Source organism: Mesoplodon bidens (genome assembly GCF_964165515.1).
Source record: "Mesoplodon bidens genome assembly, chromosome: 5".
Lineage (NCBI taxonomy): Eukaryota > Metazoa > Chordata > Mammalia > Artiodactyla > Ziphiidae > Mesoplodon > Mesoplodon bidens.
Genome location: NC_138161.1, coordinates 48,373,747 through 48,397,551, shown reverse-complemented (window position 1 = coordinate 48,397,551; position 23,805 = coordinate 48,373,747). Strand labels below are relative to the sequence as shown.

Here is a 23,805-nt window from a genome sequence, read left to right as displayed (position 1 = left end):
ATAGCAAATTGAGGCAGAGGACAGAACAATATGATTATTAAAAATGCAAAAGCTTTAAAACAAAAATATAGTATAATCAGTTTTTCTAACCCATAGGGTATATTAAAAAAGAATGTTTTGAGCATCCCAAGTACAAAGAAAAATGAAGAAAAGCCAGTTTCAAGTGATTCTTTAACAAAGAGAAAAGTCTTTTCAATTTAGAATTATCACTAGTTCATTTTAAAATAAATTTTAAGTTCATGCTACAAAATGTACCAATAATAGTACCCTAGGGCTTCCCTGGTGGCGCAGTGGTTGAGAGTCCGCCTGCCGATGCAGGGGACGCAGGTTCGTGCCCCAGTCCGGGAGGATGCCACATGCCGCGGAGCGGCTGGGCCCGTGAGCCATGGCCGCTGAGCCTGTGTGTCCAGAGCCTGTGCTCCACAACGGGAGAGGCCACAACAATGAGAGGCCCGCGTACCGGGAGGAAAAAAAAAAAAAAAAAAAGTACCCTAATTGAGAATGCACTAACTAAAAGTAATTTTAAAAATAAGCTTTTGGGGCTTCCCTGGTGGCGCAGTGGTTGAGAGTCCGCCTGCCGATGCAGGGGACACGGGTTCGTGCCCCTATCCCGGAAGATCCCACATGCCGCGGAGCGGCTGGGCCCGCGAGCCATGGCCGCGGAGCCTGTGTGTCCGGAGCCTGTGCTCCGCAACGGGAGAGGCCACAGCAGTGAGAGGCCCGCGTACAGCAAAAAAAAAAAAATAAGCTTTTGAAAGCAGACATAATTTTAATGAGCAAAAAAAACCTTTCAGCCTTGATAAAACACTTTAACATTAGTCCATTGTAGACAAGGTACAATTTTTTTGGATTAGTGAAAATAATCTATATCTTCTTTGCTATTTACTAAATGGGAAAAAAAATCTCTGTATGCATATGTACTTTATTTAATAAAGTGAAAAATAGTAAATGCCTTATATTCAGTTCTTAAAATCAAATACTTCAACTTTCCTAGGGTGCTGCAAGTTAGACAAGAGAGTGAAATTAAATACTATAACACATTTCCAAGATCAGGCTTGCTTAGAAACAAATTTCACGCTGGGATTATTAGGAAAAAAAAACATACTGTGCCCTCACAGTTCCAGTAAGGAACAATATAACAGACATTCTTAAACTTATTATTTGTTAGCTGGATACTTCATTTGTAATTGGGAAAATAGGGGTCACACATGCTGTGAACAAAATTCTATGAAGATCTGAATTCTTAAAACTTTACAAAAACAGGTTTCTGCTTGATTTAGTATGACCAAATTTTCTAGGTTTTAAATTCCTGAAGCAGAGAAAGAGATTCCTGCTATGAGATTACTGCACTTAGCAGATGATTCCCAACCATTTGACACATGGGAAGCAGCTGCTATATGAAGTGTCATATACATAATAGCATTGGAATAATTTTTTTCTAATGAATGGCATGAAGGGGCAGAATTATTACTTGCCTCCTATTCTGAGCAGTGGGAGAAGAGAGAGTCATCTTTATAGTAAAAGTTTATAGCAATAAAGAACATCTCTGTGATGACAATGAAAACTGGAATAATCTAATAAAGAATGTAATTTATGATCCTTTTCTAGAGCATATTCTATTCAACTAACATTTACTGTTAAGATACTTTTCTATAGTTTTAATTACTCATCACAAATTCATACTGTATAAGCAACTCACCGGTCCACAGGAGTTGATGTATTCTCAATAAAACTGATAACTTTTTCCCTGACATTAACGGATTTTGTCTTCAAAGCAACAGTCATTTTATTTACTAGTGATTTCATTCCTCTATCATTTGAACCATTACAAGATTCACCCTGAAAAAAAGAAAAACAAACAACAACTTACTGATGGATTAACTGCTCTCCAAATGATTAGCAAGATACACTACTGCTAAAGGTTATCTAGATGCTATGTCCTGAACTGGGTGCACCCCCCCGACCATAAATTCGTGTGTTAAAGTTCTAATCCCCAGGGTACCTCAGAAAGTAACTGAATGCGGAGATAGGGCCTTTAAAGAGTAAACTAAGGTTAAATGAGGTGGGCCCTAGCCAACATGACTGATATTCTTACAAGAAGAAGGGGATACATCAGGGATTCACATGCACAGAAAAAAGGCCATGTACCAACATCACAGGAAGGTGGTACTCTGAAAGCCAAAGACAGAGGCCTTAGGAGAAATTAAACCTGCTAGCCCTTTGATCCCAGACCTTTAGCCTCTGGAACTATGAGAAAATACATTAAGCCACCTAGTTGGTTGTATTTTGTTATGGCAGCCCCAGCAGACTGATACACTGGGTGAAACCATTTTAGGAATGGAAGGTAGAAATGAAAAATGAGGATATGTATTACATACATAAATGTGTGGAAGCTGAAATTACCTTATTTATTCAATAAGAAATACAGTTACTGACCTTTTCTTAACTCAGATTACTCTATAAAGATAAGCAAAATTATAATCAGAATATCATTCATATAGCTAAATTTTTAAACATTTATTCCTTGTAAATTTTTGCTGTTTAAAATATTATTACTTAGGCCTTTAATTTCTCAAGAAAAGCCACTCTTATGTACCTAGTGTAATAGATGTGAGTATAATTCTTGAGTTGTATATAATTGCTCCTTTATACCCTACAGGGGAAGCTGGTAGTAGATGTCAAAAGTTTTAAAATGTGCCTATCTTCTGCTTATTAATTCTTCTTCAGAATTTATGGGGAGGAAATAATCAGAAAATGCCCTACGATTTAGGAACTATTTGATGGAAACCTATACTGATACTAAAAAAAAAAAAAAAAAAAAAAAACATTAAAAAATACTAGAAAATGCTCATATGTTCAATGAGAAAGCAGAAAATAAAACTGTATGTACACTCTGATCACTATTTTTAAAATACTAAAAAAAATATGCATTATAAAAGATTTAAAGAAAATATTTCAAACTATGAATAGCTGTTATCCATGGTTGGGTTATAAATAATTTTGATTTCTTTATATTTTTCATATTTATATATGATGCTACAATGAGCATTATTTTTATTTTTAAGAGAAGTCATTAACTAAATAACACAAAAATCATGTTCCCATTGCCATATCCAAATTCAAAACCAAATTAAACTGACTGTGGAAATTCTTTTGTACTTCTGAATGTAACACATTTTTAAGACAGTTATCTTTAATAGCCTCAATCATTGTTTTTCAAATCTGAAGATAAAAAGTTCAATACAAAGACTATCCAAAGCTGTGGACAGGAATATAAGTTAGAATAATGTTTTTTGGAGGGCAATTTGACAATAATGCAGAATTCTAAGGATTTTGACATGTAATCTTTTGATCACGTTATTTCACTTCTAGGATGAAATAATCATGTCATATGCAAATATATTACTACAAAACTTAATTGTAGAGTGTATATAATAGAAAAAGACTAGGAACAATGTAAATATTCAACAATAAGGGGACTAACTGAACACATTATAATACATCCATACTATTTAGATATTTAAAATGAAAACAGCAAATACTTATTAAATAAATGGTGAGCTCCTAGATACCTAGATCAAGCTGAAAACCTAATTCTCAGAGAAGACTTATCAGCTGAGAATATGACAATAATTTACTTTGACTTACATGGCTGAAGATAAGCCTCAATTAATCATCTAATGAGTTACAATTTTATAATAACTACTATAAGATATATAAGTGACAGGTACTACACTTTACATTCACTTGCACATTTAATCCTCATGTCATTATTGTGAAGAAAGCTGTGTTATTATCATCATCCCTATTTGCACAGATGGAGAAACCAGAGTGGGAAAGATCTTGTTAGAGATCATGAAGAAAGTAAACTGTGAAGACAAAACCTGAATACCCAGGTGAGTCAGACTGGTAAGCCCAAGCTTGTAACCATCACCCTGTACTGGAGTTTTCCCTCTATTTCTGATTTAAAGAATGACCTTTAGGTAGATGAGGACCATTACTTGTTAAGAAAATGATTTAATGACACCTAGTTCAAATGACATGAAATACTGAAAACACACAAGACTTATTGCCCAAATATTTCCAAAGTAAAACAGAATGGATTTACCCACTATTGCAAAACCCTGCAGTAATGTACATCTCAATAACTAAAACTCAAATAAAATGGGATTGGCAACTGGTTCCTGTCTTCCTCTGCCTGGCCCATTCTCAAATATGGGTGGACTGAAGTTTTAATCATGTAGGTATGTGATGGGGAGGAGAGCTACAGAGACAGTATGCTGGAGATGCAAACATGAGCCTCAGTATTCTCCTGGCCCAAACTATTTGGGAGATTCCTAGAACCAGCTCACTTTAGAGTCCTAGCTAGTCACGGGACTGAGAATTATCTCCACTGACATTTAAGCTGGAGTAGAAAATTGTCACGAGGTGATACCAAACTGCAGCTGGAGAGGGAGAAATCTGAATTCAGCAGGTAGACCACCAGAACTCCCCGCTAGTTTAGCTGTGCAGGCCTGCTCCCACTGTTTCATTAACCTCACAATAATATGATTCCTCACTGCATGTGTTTGAAATATTTTTACTCCGTTTCTGTTATGGTAGCTGTTTAGTTGTTAATCACCTGGGCATTTATCCAAATCTGGTGACATATTCTACATATACACTTACATCAAGAGAAGAAGTGATACTGCTCCTTGAGCCTGAGGTACTAGCAATCCAATGGCCATATCCATTTTCTGGTCCATCCACATTAATGTCTGCTAGGTGCTGCTGCAGTGCTTAAAGATAAACAGGAAGAAGAAAAAAAAAATCCTGACGTATCAAACCCTTTGGAAAGATTCAATACCAGAGAAGTACAATAAACATGTCATAGCTGAATGAAAAGGATCCAAGGGCATAATCACAGGTATTTCTTTCAGCACCTCTGTAAAGTAATAAAAGACCCCAGGCTACAGAAAGCCTTCCTTTTCCTCTTCCTTCTAAAGCCCTCTCTCTATACACATATAACTTTTCTTAATTGACCCTAAGGGTAACAGTAACTATATATATAGGCTTGATGCTTTCCTCTTTGGAAGGTAATCCTTCAAGTATTAATAAATAATCTTATCAATGGTTTTATGACATAAAAGATTAATAGAAAACCTATGGTGGCTTTTGTTTACCATAAGGAGACATCAGTTAATCCTTCCCATAATAAAGAAGCAGTCTTAGGCATTAACTGCTATGGAAAGAGAGATTATTCTTGGAAAAGAAATAATTCATAGTTTAGAAAAAAGTTCCTAAAACTTACAATATCTGTGCTATAAAAGAATACTTTTCAGACTCTCAAAAGTGTCTTGTATCACGACAAGTTTTGTATCATGTTGTCAGAACTTCCAATAAATAACACTGGGCCTTAGGCCAATACTTGCTTAACACTAGTACTTATTTAAATAAGCCCTTTTGTAGATCACTTTGGGTATGAGCCTAAAGGGTAGTTAGTTATCAGGCCATGATATACAGGAGAAATAATTCTTGCTAATTTCAACAAAGACCAAGAAGAAATAGACCCTAACCTAACAAAATGTCTAAGTCGTAACATAAGAAAATCATATTAAGCCAGAACTTAATCCTTATAAGACTCTTATGATTCAAACTCAGGATTCTATTGCCTCCAACAAATATTAATTTGATTTTATCATTAATTTTCCTAGTAACTATAGTTCAATATTTTTATATCTCTTTTCCTAATGAAAGGCTCCTTATCTTTTAATTGAAATATATTTGACATATAACACTGTGTAAGTTTAAGGTATACAAAATGTTGATTTCATACATTTATATACTGTAATATGACTTCCACTGTAGCAACAGTTGCACCTCTATCATGTCACACAATTACCATTTCTTTTTTGTGGTGGGAATAATTAAGATCTAGTCTCTGCAAGTTTGGTGATCATAATACAATATTGTTGTCTATATTCACTATACTGTGCATTAGTATACTGTGCCTTAGTACTCCAGGACTTATCTATCTGCTAGTTGTAAGTCTGTACCCTTAAGTAACGTAATTTTTAAAAAAAGAAAGAAAAGAAAAAAAGATAATCTTTTTTTTATCCTTACTACCCTGACCTACTCCTTCATATATTCTCAAATATTTGCTGGTAGGGATTCCGTCATTTTACTATCCTGAATTATCAGGTATTATCTGCAGACCTGAAAATATCAACTTATTTGTTTTATTCTATTCAGTCAACATTTTTTCAGCAGCTAATACTCTCATGTAGTTCAAAAATAAAATGAAAACAGAACAAACAAAAAAGCAAATAGCACAGAGTATACAGTGAAAACTATTCCTCCTACTCTTGTTTCCCAGTCCTATCTATCCTTCCTTCTCCATAGAAACAAATCATGTGGGGCAGTTTTTCATTCATCTTTACAAAAACATTTTCTACAAATACAAGCTAATTAATACACATCCACTTTAACAGTCTTCCACTATATATTCACTCACTGAAACTGTCTACTGTGTTTGTCTTTATCTATATGTCCTGCTGGCCTTGCCTTTTCTGAAAATAGTGAATGACTGAAGAGAAAGTGTACCCATTAACTAATTTGGTCATTCTAAATCAGCTCCAGTGATAGTATAATTTCCTCTGAAAAGTAGGGACAAAGGGATTAATAAATTAAAACCTTACCCATAAATCCTCCACTGGCAATGCTCACATATTCTTTGTTTTTCTGAAATGGAAAATAAAATTTTAAATTATTCCCAAATGCGATTTAATTAAAACTTCTGGGGGCTTCCCTGGTGGCTCAGTGGTTAAGAATCCGTCTGCCAATGCAGGGGGCATGGGTTCCAGCCCTGGTCCAGGAAGATCCCACATGCCACAGAGCAACGAAGTTTGTGTGCCACAACTACTGAGTCTGAGCTCTAGAGCCCGTGCTCTGCAACAAGAGAAGCCACCACAATGAGAAGCCCGCGAACCGCAATGAGGAGTAGCCCCCGCTCGCCGCAACTAGAGAAAACCTGCGTGCAGCAACGAAGACCCAACGCAGTCAAAAATAAATAAATTAAATAAATAAAAAATTTAAAAATTCTATAAAACTTCAGATAGTTCTATGAGCATTGACAAATGTAATATAAGGTTATATACTAAATTTCTGGATTTCTTCTTTGACATTTTGGACTTTGGCACAGAGAAGTACATATATTTATCTTGTGTACTGTAAGGTCTGGTGCTTGAGTGGGAAGAAGGGGACAACTTCATGGCTACTAACGAGACTGCGATTTTACTTGTATTATAGTCCCAATAGTGAGATACAGAGTCAAAGCAAAATCAGTTACACTGTATTTTCGGATGTTACTAGAATGGTTTTTAAAAGCTTGCAAAAATATTTTGGGTCTTTTATAAAAAGGAAATACAAAAGCAAACACTACAGCTAATTATGAAGAAATGACAGAATGTTAACATTTTACAAACTACTAAAAATTAATGAATCTCAGCAGTGATAAACAAAGACACAAACAAGAATGATATCTGGGCAGTATTTACCTCCTGAGGAAGTACACACTACCCAAGACTTCCTATCCCTCCCACCCTCAAAAGTAATCTAACAAGTCCCTAGGTCTAATTACCAGTTTACAGGAAATACCAGGGATAGAACCTGATAAACAACATAGTGTGAATGCAATCTGCAAAATCCAGATTGTGGGAAAATATAAGACAAAGTAACCAGTTTTTCCAAACAAATATATACAAGGAAAAAAATTAGGAAAGGGAACCTATAAATTAAAAGAGACTTAAAAGATACCAAACAGAGTGCAATGTCTTGTTTTAGATCCTAAGAAAACCAAGGAAACTTGAACACTCGTTACTTTTTTTTATAATAAAGTGTAATAGTGATAATGTGGTTATGTCTTTACAAAGAATTTATAGAGTTCAATTCTCCCTACTTGTGGATCTGTTTGAAATTTTCTACAATAAAAACTGGGAGGGAAAATTTCTAAAACCACATTAAGAACTCGAATTATTAAAAGAAGTCTACAATATTCCAAATTCTTGCCATCTGACACCCTTCATAATATACAGCCTATACCAGGCCATTTTTAGAATAGGTCAATTAAATTTATAAGCAAAATGAGTTTGAGAACCTATATTTGTTATTCTGTATAAACTTCTAAAATCTTTCCCCCAGTAAAGCATAACTTTATCTTATAATCCCTCTCCCAAATACCTTGCTCCTTCTCTGATTTTGCCTTTCAAGGATTGTCCTTTAGACCAGTGGTCCCCAGTCTTTCTTGGGACCAGTTTTGTGGAAGTCAATTTTTCCACGGATGGGGGGTGGGGTGGGGGATGATTTCAGAATGACTCAAGCACATTATATTCATTGTGCACTTTATTTCTATTATTATTACATTGTACTATATAATGAAATAATGATACAACTCACCATAATGCAGAATCAGTGGGAGCCCTGAGCTTGTTTTCCTGCAACTAGATGGACCCATCTAGGGATGGTGGGACCGCCTCAGCTCCACCTCAGATCACCAGGCATTAGATTCTCATAAGGAGCATGCAACCTAGAGCCCTTGCACGCGCAGTTCACAGTAGGGTTTGTGCTCCTGTGAGAATCTAATGCTGCTGCTGATCTGACAGGAGGTGGAGCTCAGGAGGTAATGGGAGCGATGGGGAGCGGCTGTAAATACAGATGAAGCTTCACTGGCTCGCCCGCTGCTCACCTCCTGCTCTGCGGCGCAGTTCCTAACAGGCCACCGAGTGGTACCCGTCCATTGCCCGGGAGTTGGGGATCCCTGCTTTAGACTAATTTTCTCAAACCAGATTCCCAGTAAAGTGGATGTAAATTGAGTGGCTTGTGTAACAGCATGCCTATTGTCTTCCTGATTCCATAGTTCAGGGCCACACAAAATGAGGACTTTAATGTATAAACTACCAAAGAATACCTAATAAACAACCATTTTTATAAAGAAAGAGCCATCACTGAGTGAGGCTTTGTAGAAAAGGTAGAGGGGACAGGTTGCATAAAATCGCTGATACAAATTAGCTGTGCTGAAGACAACATCTAAACACAAAAAGGAAAGGTGGCTAAGTGTCATGAATACATATACATGTACATTTATTCAATTTCAAAGTGAAGATATTAAAATGAATTATATAGCAACTGTAAAAAGTTCTGAGGCATGAATAGGCATAGAGAACAATGCAAAAGAATAATCCAGCAATAGACCCTGATTCATTGAGGAATTCAGTGTATTAAAGAGGTAGTATTTCATATTGACAGCACAACTGGTTAGCTATTTGGGGGAAAATTTTTTTTTGATTCCTACCTCACTTCTTACACAAAAATAATTCCAGATGGGCCAAGATTTAAACATAAAAGTATAACACATAAGCAGGCAAGAAAAATCTGGGGGAGAAGACCTTTGTTGGCAAGACACAAAACCAATAAATTGTTAAAAAAAAATACAGATAAATTTGACAAGGTAGACAACAGCACAAAATTACCTAGGAGAATTTCTTAAAGGTGATAGCAGTAACCAAGGAAAACTGAAATAATCTGTCGGCATACCTGTAAAAAGTGTGCCAGGACCATGTTCATATACATGTCTTCTTCCTCTCTGCCACTGCCCATGAAACAGAGGTGCTCCCCACCAGCGATGGAGCCAGACTCAATGGACTGCTTCTGTGCTTCCAGCAGGGATTTTACTGACTGTGCAAACTCGGACGGATTCTGGAGCATCTAGACAATTAAAAATTTTTTTAATGTGGCAAGCCTGTGTTTCTTATACATTTGCAAAACAAAATATTTTCCCAGGGCGGGAAAAAAAAAACAATATTTAAATTGCCACCATGAAAATAAAGCCTTTTTTTGTTTGTTTTGGTCACGCCACGCAGTTTGTGGGATCTTAGTTCCCCCGCCAGGGATCAAACCCAGGCCCTCAGCAATGAAAGTGCAGAGTCTTAACCACTGGACTACCAGGGAATTCCCCAAACAAAGGCTCTTATAAATAAAATCCCTGGGATAAAAGAAATGTGTATAAATGTACCTATAATATATCAGAAAACAAAAGTTGAAAATTCACAGAAAGATTAAATTATGCAAAGAAAATACTTTACTAGACAAAAAAAATTGTTTTTGCTGTTTGTTTTCTAAGCTTCAGTGTCTTTAGGTATCATGACAAGAAAAGTTTAACACTGAGTGGAAGGGTCCATGACAAAAACAATACATCGAAACTAGCTATATTTTTTGGTTTCCACTTACATGGCAAACCATAAATTTCTTAGAGGACAGTCAGAAATAGTAGAAGCCATTTATTCATCAGCACTACTCTAGATACTAGAGATACGAGGATGAAAAAATTAATTTCCTACCCTCAAGAAAACAAGTATGCCAATAAATACAAAAATTTGTTCAAAAAACTGTTCATAAAAAGCACAGTGAAAATCCAATAGAAAAATGGACAAACCATAGAAAAACAATTTGCGTTGATTAAAAAAAAAATACAAATTAACAGCACACTTGAAAAAAGATGCACAACATCACTAGTAATGACCACAAGAATGACCACCATTCTTGTAAAATAAAAAACTGGTAATGTTCAATAATGCTGATGGTATGAAACAATCATTCTCACTTAGAGTTGTAAAGTATCAGTTAATTCAGCCTTTCTAAAGGGCAATACGGCAGATTCTAGTAATATTGTATACGCCCACAACTCTCAACCCCAAAATTTTACTTTTAGGAGTCTATTTTACAGAAATATTTGTACAAGTCCACAAAATATATATAAGGATGTTAACTACAGCATTGTTTTATTACAAGAAAACTGAAAACATTCTAAATGTACATCAATCAGACAATAAATTATGGTATATCTGTACCATGGACCACTATACAGCCGTTAAAAACAATGTACTAAAATAAAAAGATCTCCAAAAAACTGTTAAGTGAAAATGTGAGTGAACTGTTAAGTGAAAAATCAAGTGAAAAAAAAAAGTGAATAAGAAATATGTAAATGCATATTAAAGGTCTGGATGATTAAACAAACTGAGAGTAACTGTCAACTCTGGAGACATCTTTTGAGTTTTTTTAAGAATAATCAAGTTATTAATGATGAATAAATTTTAAAAATAAGCATAAAAGAAGGACCATTTAGGTCTTCCTAGATGAATCAAGGAAGAGAAAGGCACAGAGTTCACTTTTAGGATGCAAACAAGCTAGGACTGCCTTCTTCACCTATAGCATCCCAAACTCTCTGGGTTGTTTTACCTCCATTTTCCATGAATTTCCTCTTGACACCACCTAGACCTTTCAACATGCCCTTTCAGCTTCAGCGTCAACTTTTTCAGACAAGTTGGGAAGAAGGGCAGATGGAATGGTCAGCAAGTTATTCCTCTTTCTGTCTTCTCCATCCCTGAGGCTCTAATAACCCCAGAAGGGCTTAAATGATGTCAGTCCCAGTCCTACCAAATGCTCTAAGCATCTCTGACAATATTTAATTATCTACTTCATCTAGTCCTTCAATTCAAGTGACCCTAGGACAGCAATTTGAACAACCGAGCCCCTATACACCAGACACCACCCTTATTAAATATTACTTTATTATATGCATAAGTACCCATGATGGAAAAAAAGGCTTATAGACTAATTACCCAATCATAAAAAGAGCTAATACTCACAGAGTACTTACTAAGTGCAAGACACTATGCTGAGCGCTACATCAGGTAGCTCACAGTAAGAAGTTTAGAATTTACTGACATAACAATGGTAAGCAACAGTAAGCCATAGTTAACAGTGCTTTCATCTACCCTTTATGATGCCAAAAGGGTGTTCTAGGTGAAAAGGAAACCTGAGGCAAAACTTTTACAAGGGCAGAGACTCCCTCCTTAAGCAGAAAGAAAAACATCCCAATCTGGTACATGTATATTTATTTATGGGCTAAAGAAAAGAAAGCCATTTCTTCTCTTAATTTTTAAAATTTTTTAATCAGCATTTATACTAACCAGATCTGAATCTAAGTGGAAAGCAGTTGATAAATGCCCAGCATTATACTGTTCTGCAGGACGGCAATCCACCACAAAGAACCGGACTCCTTCCTAAAAGGGAAACATTTGACAAAATAAAATTTACCATGAGGGTCCCATTTTACACAATATTAACAATTAACCAAAGAAGGGGAAACAGATAGATTAGAAATGGATCTCACATAGGAGGACCCATACAGACTCAAGAAAATAACCTCAAGATCTTAAATAGTTTTATTCATTTTAAATAGTTAAAATACTCTGTATATACTGTTCTTGACTAGAAAGTCTTAAAATATGTAGCAGAAGAATGTTAGTTTGAGCTATAAAACTAATTATACTGGAATTTAATAATTTAATGTATATCATGTTAAACACTTTTAAAAACACTATGTAGTTATAAACACAGATGTAGATACAATTCCTGTTTCTGAAAATAAACACAGATGTAGATACAATTCCTGTTTCTGAAAATAAGACCACACTTATCTACAATGCAATTCACATAAGGATTAAATAAATGTCTTTTGGGGGTGAGAGGAGGTTCTCCAGTGCCAGTCTGAACTGAAGAAGTTCACATGGGTCTCTTTAAACTAGATTACATGTTTTGATTTGTTTTTAAGTAATAGTTCTAATAAGAAAAATATGTGAGATGCTTGTTTTAAAAAGATCTACTGTAAAAGGTCTGTCTTTCCATGTCCGTTCCTCTTCTCTCCATCTTCGAAATACATCCCACCTTCCAAACACACACACACGGTTAACTGTTGCACTATTAGCAAAAAGATATTCATGAAGACAGCAACAGACAGAAAATCATGGTATATCCTCAATTCTCCTTTGTAACATGCCTTTTGGCATTAAACCATGTAATTCAATTAGCTGTATAAGTATCCAGAATTTAACTGTTAAATGCTAAATCCACCCTTTTAAGTACTTTATATAACATTCAGTTGCTTTGCTAAAATAAGAAAAAAGATTTGGCAATTTACAAAAATTGGTGTCAAAATTAATTAGTTGTTGACAAGTAAAATAACACACAAGCTGGCAGTTTAAAAATGAGCATATGGACAGAAGATTTAACACATTAATCATTCAAAAAAAGCAAAACAACTACATTGTTATAGTAAATTAATTTTGTGAGAATCAACAAACAGGGAGGAAATGTTGATTCCTTGCATTTAAAGGGGATAGTCTTCTGATAAACAGTGGGTTTTTTTTTTTTACTTACCCCTTGAAGCTGATTTGCTTGAAGGATCTCTGACACGGAGATGGCCAGACAAAGTGCCTGACTCAAATCTGCATCATCATCCTTAATTCCCAACAAAGTACTACCAAAGAGATGGTGATTATCCTGTGTGAAGAGGAATTTTTGAAACATTATGCAGAAAAAATAAAATCAAACTTTCTTCCTAAAACTATTCTCAATAGACGAAGACAAAAGGTAAAATAATCACATAACATCTTTGAGTCATGTGATTTAACATATCCTCTCGTATCTTACAGGCTAAAAGCTACAAAAAGTCCACGTACAAAGTCCCCATTAGATTTCACACAAAATGAAAGACTAAGAAAAAAATAACACATTCTACACAGCTATTTTCTATAATATCACCTATATTTAAATAGTAAATTTTTAAATGGTTACTCGCAACTTTTTATATTTTAATAAAATAAAAACAAAAACATGGCATAAATTGTGTAACATGCTGCTAAAACCTGCTCTAATTAGCAACTGCTAGTGCAGATTATTTATGTCTGAAGAATAAAAGCTATTCTCTTAAAAGACTGGAAAGAAAAGGATGAGACTTCTTTTTCATCCAGTATCATAACCACTACCCCACCATCTAACTTAGTCAACAGTGTTGGGAAATGAGGTGATCTACATAAGGCAATTATTAAAATAGCTGAAACTAGTCCCTAGAAATAAATCTTTTGTAATTAATTAGTTTTGAGGGAAATGTTCTTGCAAGGTTTCCCTTATCTGCCTCCTGAACACACTATATTGAACACAATTTAATCTCATCTTAATGTTTCAGTGACATGATAACTTCCAACTAGCAATTATGATGGTAGAATGCCTTAAAAAAAAAAAAAGACAATAATGCTCTCATGAGCACCTGAGGTCACAAATTGTTTATAAATGGTACTCCTGTGCCTCCCTGTTACTAGCTTTTGCTTCTTAGAGTTTTACTTTCTAGGAGCTCATAGCACTTGGGCTTCTAATCTGGTGTCCTTTCTCTTGAAAGCACCTGTCTGATCTGAGAAAGGCTCTAGGTCTCTATGGAGCTAAGTGACCCTTTTTTGTTTAAAAGACAGCTCAGCAACATTAAAGTTGTGCAAAGCTAAACTCCAGATAAAGGAGGCATAATTATACATCCTCCATCAGATTTTTGTAATATTTATTTTTTTAAAGTCAAGGAAGCATTAATTTAAGAAATACTTTATAGTCCATAGCCTCATGATCAGACATAATAATCAGAGTAGAGGTGAAATGGTTCCTAGCATATTTGTATAGTATTTTTTTAATGTCTGTTCCTCCATTAGGGAGAGTATTTACAGTGAAAAAAATCACACAAAACTGTAACACATAAAAGGAAAAGAAGGACAACCTAGAGTATTTTAACTGAAGTGGATACAACATAAACATACAACAATGCACAAAATGTGAAATACTGAAGTAGGTGATTTCTTGTCTGATACCTTCCTAAATGAAGCTGGTGTTTTACTGCAATAATACTGAGCCAGAGAGAAAAGGTCTTCTGTATCTTCTAGATTCAAACTGGATGGAGTTTTTTCCAAGCACTCTGAAATACGATTACAAATATATTATAATATTAAAAAGGTTTTTTGTTTGTGAAAAATACAGTAATGAACATTATTTACATATCAAAATTGGTTTATCTTCAACATTTGAACTATATAAATGGAATCTCAACAGTGATGCATTGAAAACTGCTTGAGAAGTGGATTTTCCCCAAAGGAACTGAAACTGTTAATAGAGTTCTGCTCTTAGTGAATGACGGTATCTGGCAATCAAATCAAATTCATTAGCCTCGATTGGAATAGTGTGATTTATTCAGTGAACACATAATAAATGTCAGGGCCCCTGGAAATAAAAAATGACCAAGAGGGCTTCCCTGGTGGTGCAGTGGTTGAGAGTCCGCCTGCCAATGTAGTGGACATGGGTTCGCGCCCCGGTCCGGGAAGATCCCAGACGCGTGGAGCCTGCGCGTCCGGAGCCTGTGCTCCGCAACGGTAGAGGCCACAACAGTGAGAGGCCCGCGTACCGCAAAAAAAAAAAAAAAAGAAAAAAAAGACCAAGAAATGGTTCCTGACTTAAGGAACTTTGTCTGGTTTGAGAAATGTGATGATAAATCATTATAACATAGTGAGATAAACACTGTAACACAGACAGTACAAAGTGCCAGGCACTATAGAGAGCAAGTAACTAAATCTGTGTGGGAGCAAGAGCGGGGGAGAACCCAAAAGAAGAACCAAGACTTCAACAATGGATATGCTTGTAAGAGCTGAGTATTCAAAGGCAAATTAAGGAAGAAGGAAGGGGAGAGTGAGAGGAGGGCAGTTTATCTGAACAATGAAACCAAAGAAAGAGTATATGGAAAAGAACTGAAAGAGTGAAAAATACATAGAAGGAATGAATACGGGTGGGAAATCAGGGGCAACAGTCTTTAAGGTCTGTACCTGGAGAGTGTGTAAGAGTTGAATGGAACCTCAGAGCTCTTCTAGAGTAATCTTCTAAATTTATAGATGAGGAAACTGAGTTTCAGAAAACTGACTTGAAATGTTTTCTCCACATTAAATAATACTTACTGATAACTTCTTCTTTGCTGTTAGACTCCTGTGCTAAAATGACTTCTCTGTAAAAACAGAATCAAATGAATTTGAGTTAAATATTAACAGAGCACCCTGAGAACAGAGAGGAAAAAATCTAGCCAACTAGCCAACTTGATACTTACTTTGCATTAACAAGGATTATTAACATTAAGAAATAAATAAAAAATGGATCTGCTTGTTGTAGATATCCATCCCATATTGCCTGAGTGACTTCAATGGAACAGTAACAGGAAAAAAGACTTCCAAGCTGTAATCAGGAAATGAAATGAGAGATATAAACCACTGGCAACGACTTGTTCTTTTAGAAGTATTCAGGCAAATGTGTAACATTATATCAAACTGTCTGTACCTGATATTTAACTTGTACCTTAACTTTACTGTAGGTAAAGGTACAATGAAGCCACTTACTAGCTGTATGACTTAGGGTATGTCACTTAACCTCCAGAGCTTCCATTTCTACTTCTGTTTGTTTATTTTTTTTTTTTAAAAAAAAGGAATACTACTACCCATCCTCTACCACTGTTGTGGTAAAGAGAAAGACAACTAAACTAGGATATATACAGTAACTAGCACATATCTGCCACAGCATAATAACTAGCATAATTACCCACGAGCTCTGTAAGGGTAACTATTATAGTACTTAACTTGCAAGGTAATTGTAAGGATCAAGCATGGTAATTTGAGTTAAGAGCACCAAATGAAATTGTAAGGACAATTTAAAGACAAATTGTTCCCCAATCTTACTTTGTACATCATTTGAAACAGATGAGACAACATTCATGTCCCTCAAAACATTTCAGGAGCTCTATGGTTTTCTACTTCAAATAAAAGAACTGTTAATGTGTAAGTTCCTCTAGAGCCCAACTGTGTTTTAAATTGCATAAATTCAGTGATATTTTTAGATTATTCTATTTTTATTAGATACAGAAACAATTCCATCTAGAAGTTAAATTTCAAACATTCTTAATGGCTAAAGGGAGCTAATGAGAACACGTACATTTAGTGAATATTTTGTGCCAGGTACTAAATTACTGCCACTTATCTTTTATTAAATATCTCTTATTCTAAATATTCTCACAACAGTCCTTCAAAATAGACATTTTCCTCCCATATTATAGGTAAGAAAACAGACATCTATTAAATAACCTTCCTAACATCACAGAGCTAGTAAATGATGATGTTTGGGCTAGAAAAAGCTGGACACTCCACAGCTGATGTAACTGCTATTACAGTTGACCACAAAGCTTTTAAAGTACATAATGCTTCTAATGTTTTCTATAACTGTTAAAAAATTACTATTACAAATACAGAAGCTGCAAATACAAACAGAATAGCAAGATATGGTCATCATTAAATTCAGTTAGCTAAACTAAAGCTACCACTGCATCATTCACAGTTAGGAGTTCTCAAATTTTAGGAATTCGTTTTGTTTCATCTCATGATAGAAAAAAAACAAAAAGACTCCATTCCATAGACATGATACTAGTAGCAAGAATGAACTACTTGGGGCATTGACAAAGTGAACCTGGTAGTTTCAGTGCTCAGTTAAAATCTGCTAGCAGCACTGAGTACTACTTCAGAGTTCTGGTCGCAGAAATGGCATTTCCCAGGCATGACGTGGCAAGAGAGATCTCTATTAACGTATCAGAATGCTTAAAAGACAGTTTCTTACTTCAACACAAATAAGTAGATTTAATAGCAACATATGAATCTCAGAGAAACTACAATTTTATTATTTTTACTCAAAGTGAGAAGACTGCAGCCGAGAGGGAATGAAAGAATAGGCTGCTGCAGTATGAGATTTAGTATGCCAGAGCTGAAACCAGTTGCGACTCTCTAGTCACCATTTCCTCATTACTCATCTCATCACCTTCTGAGATAGGTACTATTTATTAGTTCCATTTTACAGATGAAGAAATCGAAGCTCAGAGGCTAAGTGTATTAAATCACACGGTTAATAAGTGGCAGAAACGGAATCCTTCCTGAAGAAAAGCTACGTAAGACATGATCAAGGAATACATTAAAAATTTTGAATATATGTATATTCTTCTAGAACCGAATCACTGTTTTAGAAAGATCTTCAAGTTACCCTAGAAGAGCAGTTCTCAGAGTATGGTCTGAGGAGCCTTGGAAGTCCCCAAGAGTATTTACAGGGTATTTGTGATGTCAAAGCTATTTTCATAATACTACTTAGATTTTGCCTTTTTCATATTCATTTTCTCACAAATGAACAACAGAATTTTCCAAAGGCTACATGAAATATGGTATCATCACAGATTAAATAGAGAAGTAGATATGAGAATGTACCTGCCTGTGCTCTAACCAAATATTGCGATTTTTCAAAAATATTAAAAAATGTCACTATTCTGATTTTCTTTTTGGAAAATAGTTAATTTTCATTTAAAAATAGGCTATTTATGTTAACATGTATTGGATTTATCACTACTTCTAAATGAATTAATAAATGGTTAAAATTTCTTAATTTCTAACCAACATAATCCACATAAATTGTGGCTCAATAAATGTTGAGTGTAAGAGGTCCTGAGACCAAAAGGTTTAAGAACCACTGACCTAGAATAATAAAACTTCCCATTTCAAAATACAAATATAGGGATTCCCTGGTGGCGCAGTGGTTAAGAATCCACCTGCCAATGCAGGGGACACGGGTTTGAGCCATGGTCCGGGAAGATCCCACATGCTGCGGAGCAACTAAGCCCGTGCGCCACAACTACTGAGCCCACGCACCGCAACTACTGAAGCCCACGCGCCTAGAGCCAGTGCTCTACAATAAGAGAAGCCAGCACAATGAGAAGCCCGCGCACCGCAACGAAGAGTAGCCCCCGCTCACCGCAACTAGAGAAAGCCCACGTGCAGCAATGAAGACCCAACACAGCCAAAAATAAATAAAATTTAAAAAAATAAAAAGACAAATATAGAATGACAGAGTACTGAGATGTACTTTTATTAAATTTTTTTTAATTTATTAATTTTTTTTTTGGCTGTGTTGGGTCTTCATTGCTGTGCGCGGACTTTTCCTAGTTGCAGCGAGCAGGGGCTACTCTTCGTTGCAGTGCGCGGCCTTCTCATTGAGGTGGTTTCTTTTGTTGCAGAGCACGGGCTCTAGGGCATGCGGGTTTCAGTAGTTGTGGTGTGTGGGATCAGTAGTTGTGCCTCACGGGCTGTAGGGCGCAGGCTCAGTAGTTGTGGCACACGGGCTTAGTTGTTCCGTGGCATGTGGGATCTTCCCAGCCCAGGGCTCGAAACCATGTCCCCTGCATTGGCAGGCGGATTCTTAACCACTGCGCCACAAGGAAAGTCCCTGAGATGTACTTTATATTCTTTTATATTAATCACTTGATAATCTTGTTATTTTCCTTGTCATTGGATATCAATTCTTATACATACTATCAACAATTTCATCATAGTTTTAAAGTGAACTGATACATATATATTTATATATATTACATATATATTATACATAAGTAAATATATCACACATATTTACATATATTTGTAAAACAACAAAAGGCTAAACTTCATATTAAATAATTTAAACTAATGTAAGTGAAGAGCAAAAAAAACCATTTTTGAAATGCCAATAATTTTACTCCTTTGGTTTAAATAGTAAGAGTCTATAATTTAGTGCTTTTCTTTCTCTTCCTTGGGGGAAAAAAAACACCTAACTATAGTTTTATAGAAAGCTATTTTTCATTAAGTGCTCCTACTTTCACTTTATTACCCAGTTGAGTGCATAGGAGTCTGGAGTAATTTTCTTTGTATCAAGAAAAGAACAAAGCTCTGGCTCATGGTACTGGATGAGCAATCGGAAAAGATGAAATGGTCTCCCCTTCAGGGAACAATCCCTAAAAAACAAAAGAAGCAAAGTTTCTTGCATTAATAGGTCAGAAATGATCATGTCAGTAACCAATCCTCCTGCAATACCCACCTCCCCTCCCTACCCCAGAACATCTGAACACCACAGCACTGACAACAGCAAGCCTGCCTGATACAACCGGGCAGACCTCTCTTGCTAACACCTAATATACCTGACCTGAAAGAAAGTCTGTAGAAACATCAGGTCTACAGCCAACTCTAGGCAGAATCTTTCCAGGTGAACCCAGGCAGCACTCAGGAGAAAGAACTACAAGGGCCAATGAAAACAGTGGGACCACTCAGGTTATTTTGATAAGTTTTGGATCCCAAAAGGATATCTGGAGAGTCCTGAGGAAGTCCAGCTCCCTTCTTCCCTGCCAAATAAGAAGAAACTCCTAGAAAGGCTTCAGGTTAGCTCCACAGTTAATGTACTCAATTAGAAATCCTTCAGCAAAGGTACAAGTCTGAAATGGCCACAGATGAACATTCCAAAATAGCGGACCCAGAGCCTTAGAAGCTGTTGAAGTGGCCTGGGTATCAGGTGCTCAGAGTGAATCCTGGGAGGTGCCAAACACTGACCTTATTGAGTAACTGTACTACTTCTTACCTTGTTCCCCTATGTCTCATAAATCATTAAAAATTAAAAAAAATTTAAACAGCTCAAAGCACAGGCCATCATAATAAAAGTCAGTATTTATTGAGGAAATACCATGTGCCAGACACTACAATAGACACTTTACAAAGTTACCTCATCTTATCTTTACAGGCAACTATGAAAGATACTATTATCATCTTCACTTTACAGATGAGAAAAATGAGGCTTAGCTGCGGTCAAGCAGTCCACCCAAGGTCATGTAGCTAATAAGTGATGGAGCTAAGACTTGTACACAGAAACTGGGCATTAAACCATTATGCATACTACCCTTCCACATATGTAATTTAATATTTCAACAAGTGGTATTTTGGTAGATATACAGTCTAAAAAAAGCAAATTATAAAAAAACGGAAGGACTTCCCTGGCAGTCTAGTGGTTGGAACTCCACGCTTCCACTGCAGGGGGTGGGGGTTTGATCCCTGGTTGGGGAACTAGGATCCTGCATGCTGCAGGGCATGGCCAAAGAAAAAAAACCCACTGAAACAAGGTAAAAGGCTTCATGCAAAAAAGTTAATGAAATGAATGTCAGTTTTAACATAAAAGCATTGATAAAGAATGTTTCAAAATGCTATTCCAATGGGAATAATGAAAAATAATTTCTACAAAACTAAGCTCTAAGGTCAATGCCAGGATTTGGTATGACCCTCTATCTACCATTTTCTAATACTGCAGATAACAGGGAAGTTTTGTAGAAATAGCCCTAAATTGGTAATTCAGATGCCCAAAGACAGAAGTGGATTCATATTGGCAAGATTACCTCCTCCTTAGTCTGAATACTTTCCCCACTCTACATATGCAAGGCAACAGACTGCTAAAACAAAACACATAAACACAGGTTGTAAGCAGAGTAGGGACATACACTGTAAGGACAATTGCCTAGTTTGCATCAGAAAAAGTGGAACATCTCAGAGAGTCAGCCATTGCAACAGCATCTATTCATTTAATAGCTGTGTATTACAAAGTTACTCTCCACTGCAAAGCACTGTGCTTGATAGAATTCTACCCATGTTATATCTGAATCTGTAATAAGAAGATATATTATAGTGGAGTTGTTCTAGCAACATTTTGTGGGGCTGGGCCCTGTGCAGGGGTATTAACACTGACCCTGGCTGGAGTACTGTGTTACATGTGGAACTCATGGAAACAGTAACTGGACAAACCTGACAAGACGGTATGTTACACAGCTCAATGTAAACCCCAATCCCTCTATTAGTAACTATCACCGCCAACATTCTGTAGAGAAAAAGATGGAATATCATGTCCCTTGCTATTACTAGCTCTGTTACACTGAGAGGTGGTAAAATATAAGCAGTTGAGAGACTTAGTATAACAGAATGACTCCCAAATATGAATTCCAGTCTCAGCTTTACCATGACCTTAGCCCTGTATTCTGGCATCTCTGGGTCTGTTTTCCTAACATGAAGCACTATCGCTTCCAGGTAGCACAGAGGTTCTCCACTCTGGAGTACACTAGAATCACCTGGGAGTTAAGACAAAAACAAAAAAACCCTACATGGCTCTACGCAGTCTATTTATATTTGAAACTTCAAGAACCAGTATGTTTTAAAAGTTCTTTGGCTGAACAGACATTTATTTTCTCCAAAGAAGATATACAAATTGTCACTTAGCACATGAAAAAATGCAGAAAATCATTAGCTGTCAGGGAAATGCAAATCAAAACCATAATGAGATACCACTTCACACTCAGTCTGGCTATAATTTTAAAAAAAATGTTGACAAGGATGCATAGAAACTGGGATCTTCATTCACTGCTGGTGGGAATATAAAATGTTGCAGTTATTGTAGAAAAATCTGGCAATTCCTCAAAAGGTTAAACACAGATTTACCATATGATTCAACATTTCCACTCCTAGGTATATACCCAAAAGAAATGAAATACATGTCCACATAAAAACTTGTACACAAATGTTCACAAATGCATTATTCATAATAGCTAAAAAGTGAAAACAATCCAAATGTCCAGCAACTGTTGCATGAGTAAATAAAATGTGGTATTTTATTTATATTGTGCATACAATGAGATATTACTTGGCAATAAAAAGAAGTAAGTAGGGCTTCCCTGGTGGCGCAGTGGTTGAGAGTCCGCCTGCCGATGCAGGGGACACGGGTTCGTGCCCCGGTCCAGGAGGATCCCACATGCCACCGAGCGGCTGGGCCCGTGAGCCATGGCTGCTGAGCCTGCACGTCCAGAGCCTGTGCTCTGCAACGGGAGAGGCCACAACACTGAGAGGCCCGCGTACCGAATAAAAAAAAAAAAAAAAAAGTAAGTAATGATATATGCCATAATGTGGATGAATCCTTAAAACACTATACTAAGTGAAAGAAGGTAGTCACAAAAGACCACATATTATATGATTCCATTTATATAAAATCTCCAGAATAGGCAAATCCATAGAGAAAGATAAGTGGTTGCCTAGGGCTGAGAGTGTTAGGGGAAAACGGAGAGTTGACTGCTAATGAGTATTGGGGTTTCTTTTGGGGGTGACAAACATTCTAAAAATGATTGTGGCTATGGTTGCACAACTCTGTGAGCATACTAAAAACCACTGAATTGTACATACTAAAAGAATGAATTTTGTAATATGTGAATGATACTTTAAGCTATAAAAGAAAAAGAAAAAAAAGTTCTTCAGTTGATTCTAATAAGCAACGAGGGTGGAGAAACTTATTATTTAAAGCACAGGTGTCCAATCAAACTTAGGTTCAAATCCTGACTCAGTCATACAGCAGAAGTGTAATCCTGAATAAGTCATTTAATGTCTTTCTTTGCCTCAGTTTCTGCAGCTGTAAATCAGATACATACCTTACAGTGGTCACTGTTTAAATGAGAAAATACACAAAGGACCTACACCTAACATAGTGTGTTATCGTGCAGAAAAGCAGAAAAAAATGGTAGTCATTTAACTATCAAGCTCCAGAATAGCTGCACACTGCAATCAACCGAGAAGCTCTAAACCTAAACAAACATCAGTGCACCGATGTCCTCCTCAGAGATGTGATTTAATTAGTCAGGTATGTAAGCAGGCATCAGAATTTTTAAGAACTCCCCCCAATGATTCCAATGTGCATCAAAGGTTCACTGTGCAGCCAAACCACTGGTCTAGATTATGTCAAAAGTTCCTTTTGGCTCTAAAATCCTGACTACCTGATCCAGAGCACTGAGAACTACAAGAATTCTTTCTGGCCTCGTAAGTGCCACACCTGCTACTACCCACCTCCTTTCCCCTGCCTCCCACAACGACCTACACATCTGTCTAGACTCAACTTAAGTGTCACGTTCCCAGAGGCGACCTCCCTGACCTCCAGGGAAAGTTACGTCACCCCATTATACATTCCCATAGCACTCTATATTTCACCTTCCTGACACTCAGCGCA

General features: G+C 36.4%; 1 protein-coding gene across 2 annotated transcripts in view; it reads right to left on the bottom strand.

The window, feature by feature from the left end:
* The window catches only part of TBC1D23 (TBC1 domain family member 23), a 65,051-nt gene that overhangs the window by 10,619 nt on the left and 30,627 nt on the right, over positions 1-23,805 (bottom strand). For both annotated transcript variants that reach the window (XM_081234999.1, XM_081234998.1), the window contains exons 5-14: positions 19,621-19,744; positions 16,004-16,128; positions 15,858-15,904; positions 14,727-14,830; positions 13,255-13,377; positions 12,006-12,098; positions 9,571-9,741; positions 6,678-6,720; positions 4,669-4,778; positions 1,700-1,839 (exon numbers count right to left, since the gene is read on the bottom strand). In XM_081234999.1, coding sequence (XP_081091125.1) covers positions 1,700-1,839; positions 4,669-4,778; positions 6,678-6,720; positions 9,571-9,741; positions 12,006-12,098; positions 13,255-13,377; positions 14,727-14,830; positions 15,858-15,904; positions 16,004-16,128; positions 19,621-19,744 — 1,080 coding nt within the window. The remainder of the gene's footprint in view (positions 1-1,699; positions 1,840-4,668; positions 4,779-6,677; positions 6,721-9,570; positions 9,742-12,005; positions 12,099-13,254; positions 13,378-14,726; positions 14,831-15,857; positions 15,905-16,003; positions 16,129-19,620; positions 19,745-23,805) is intronic.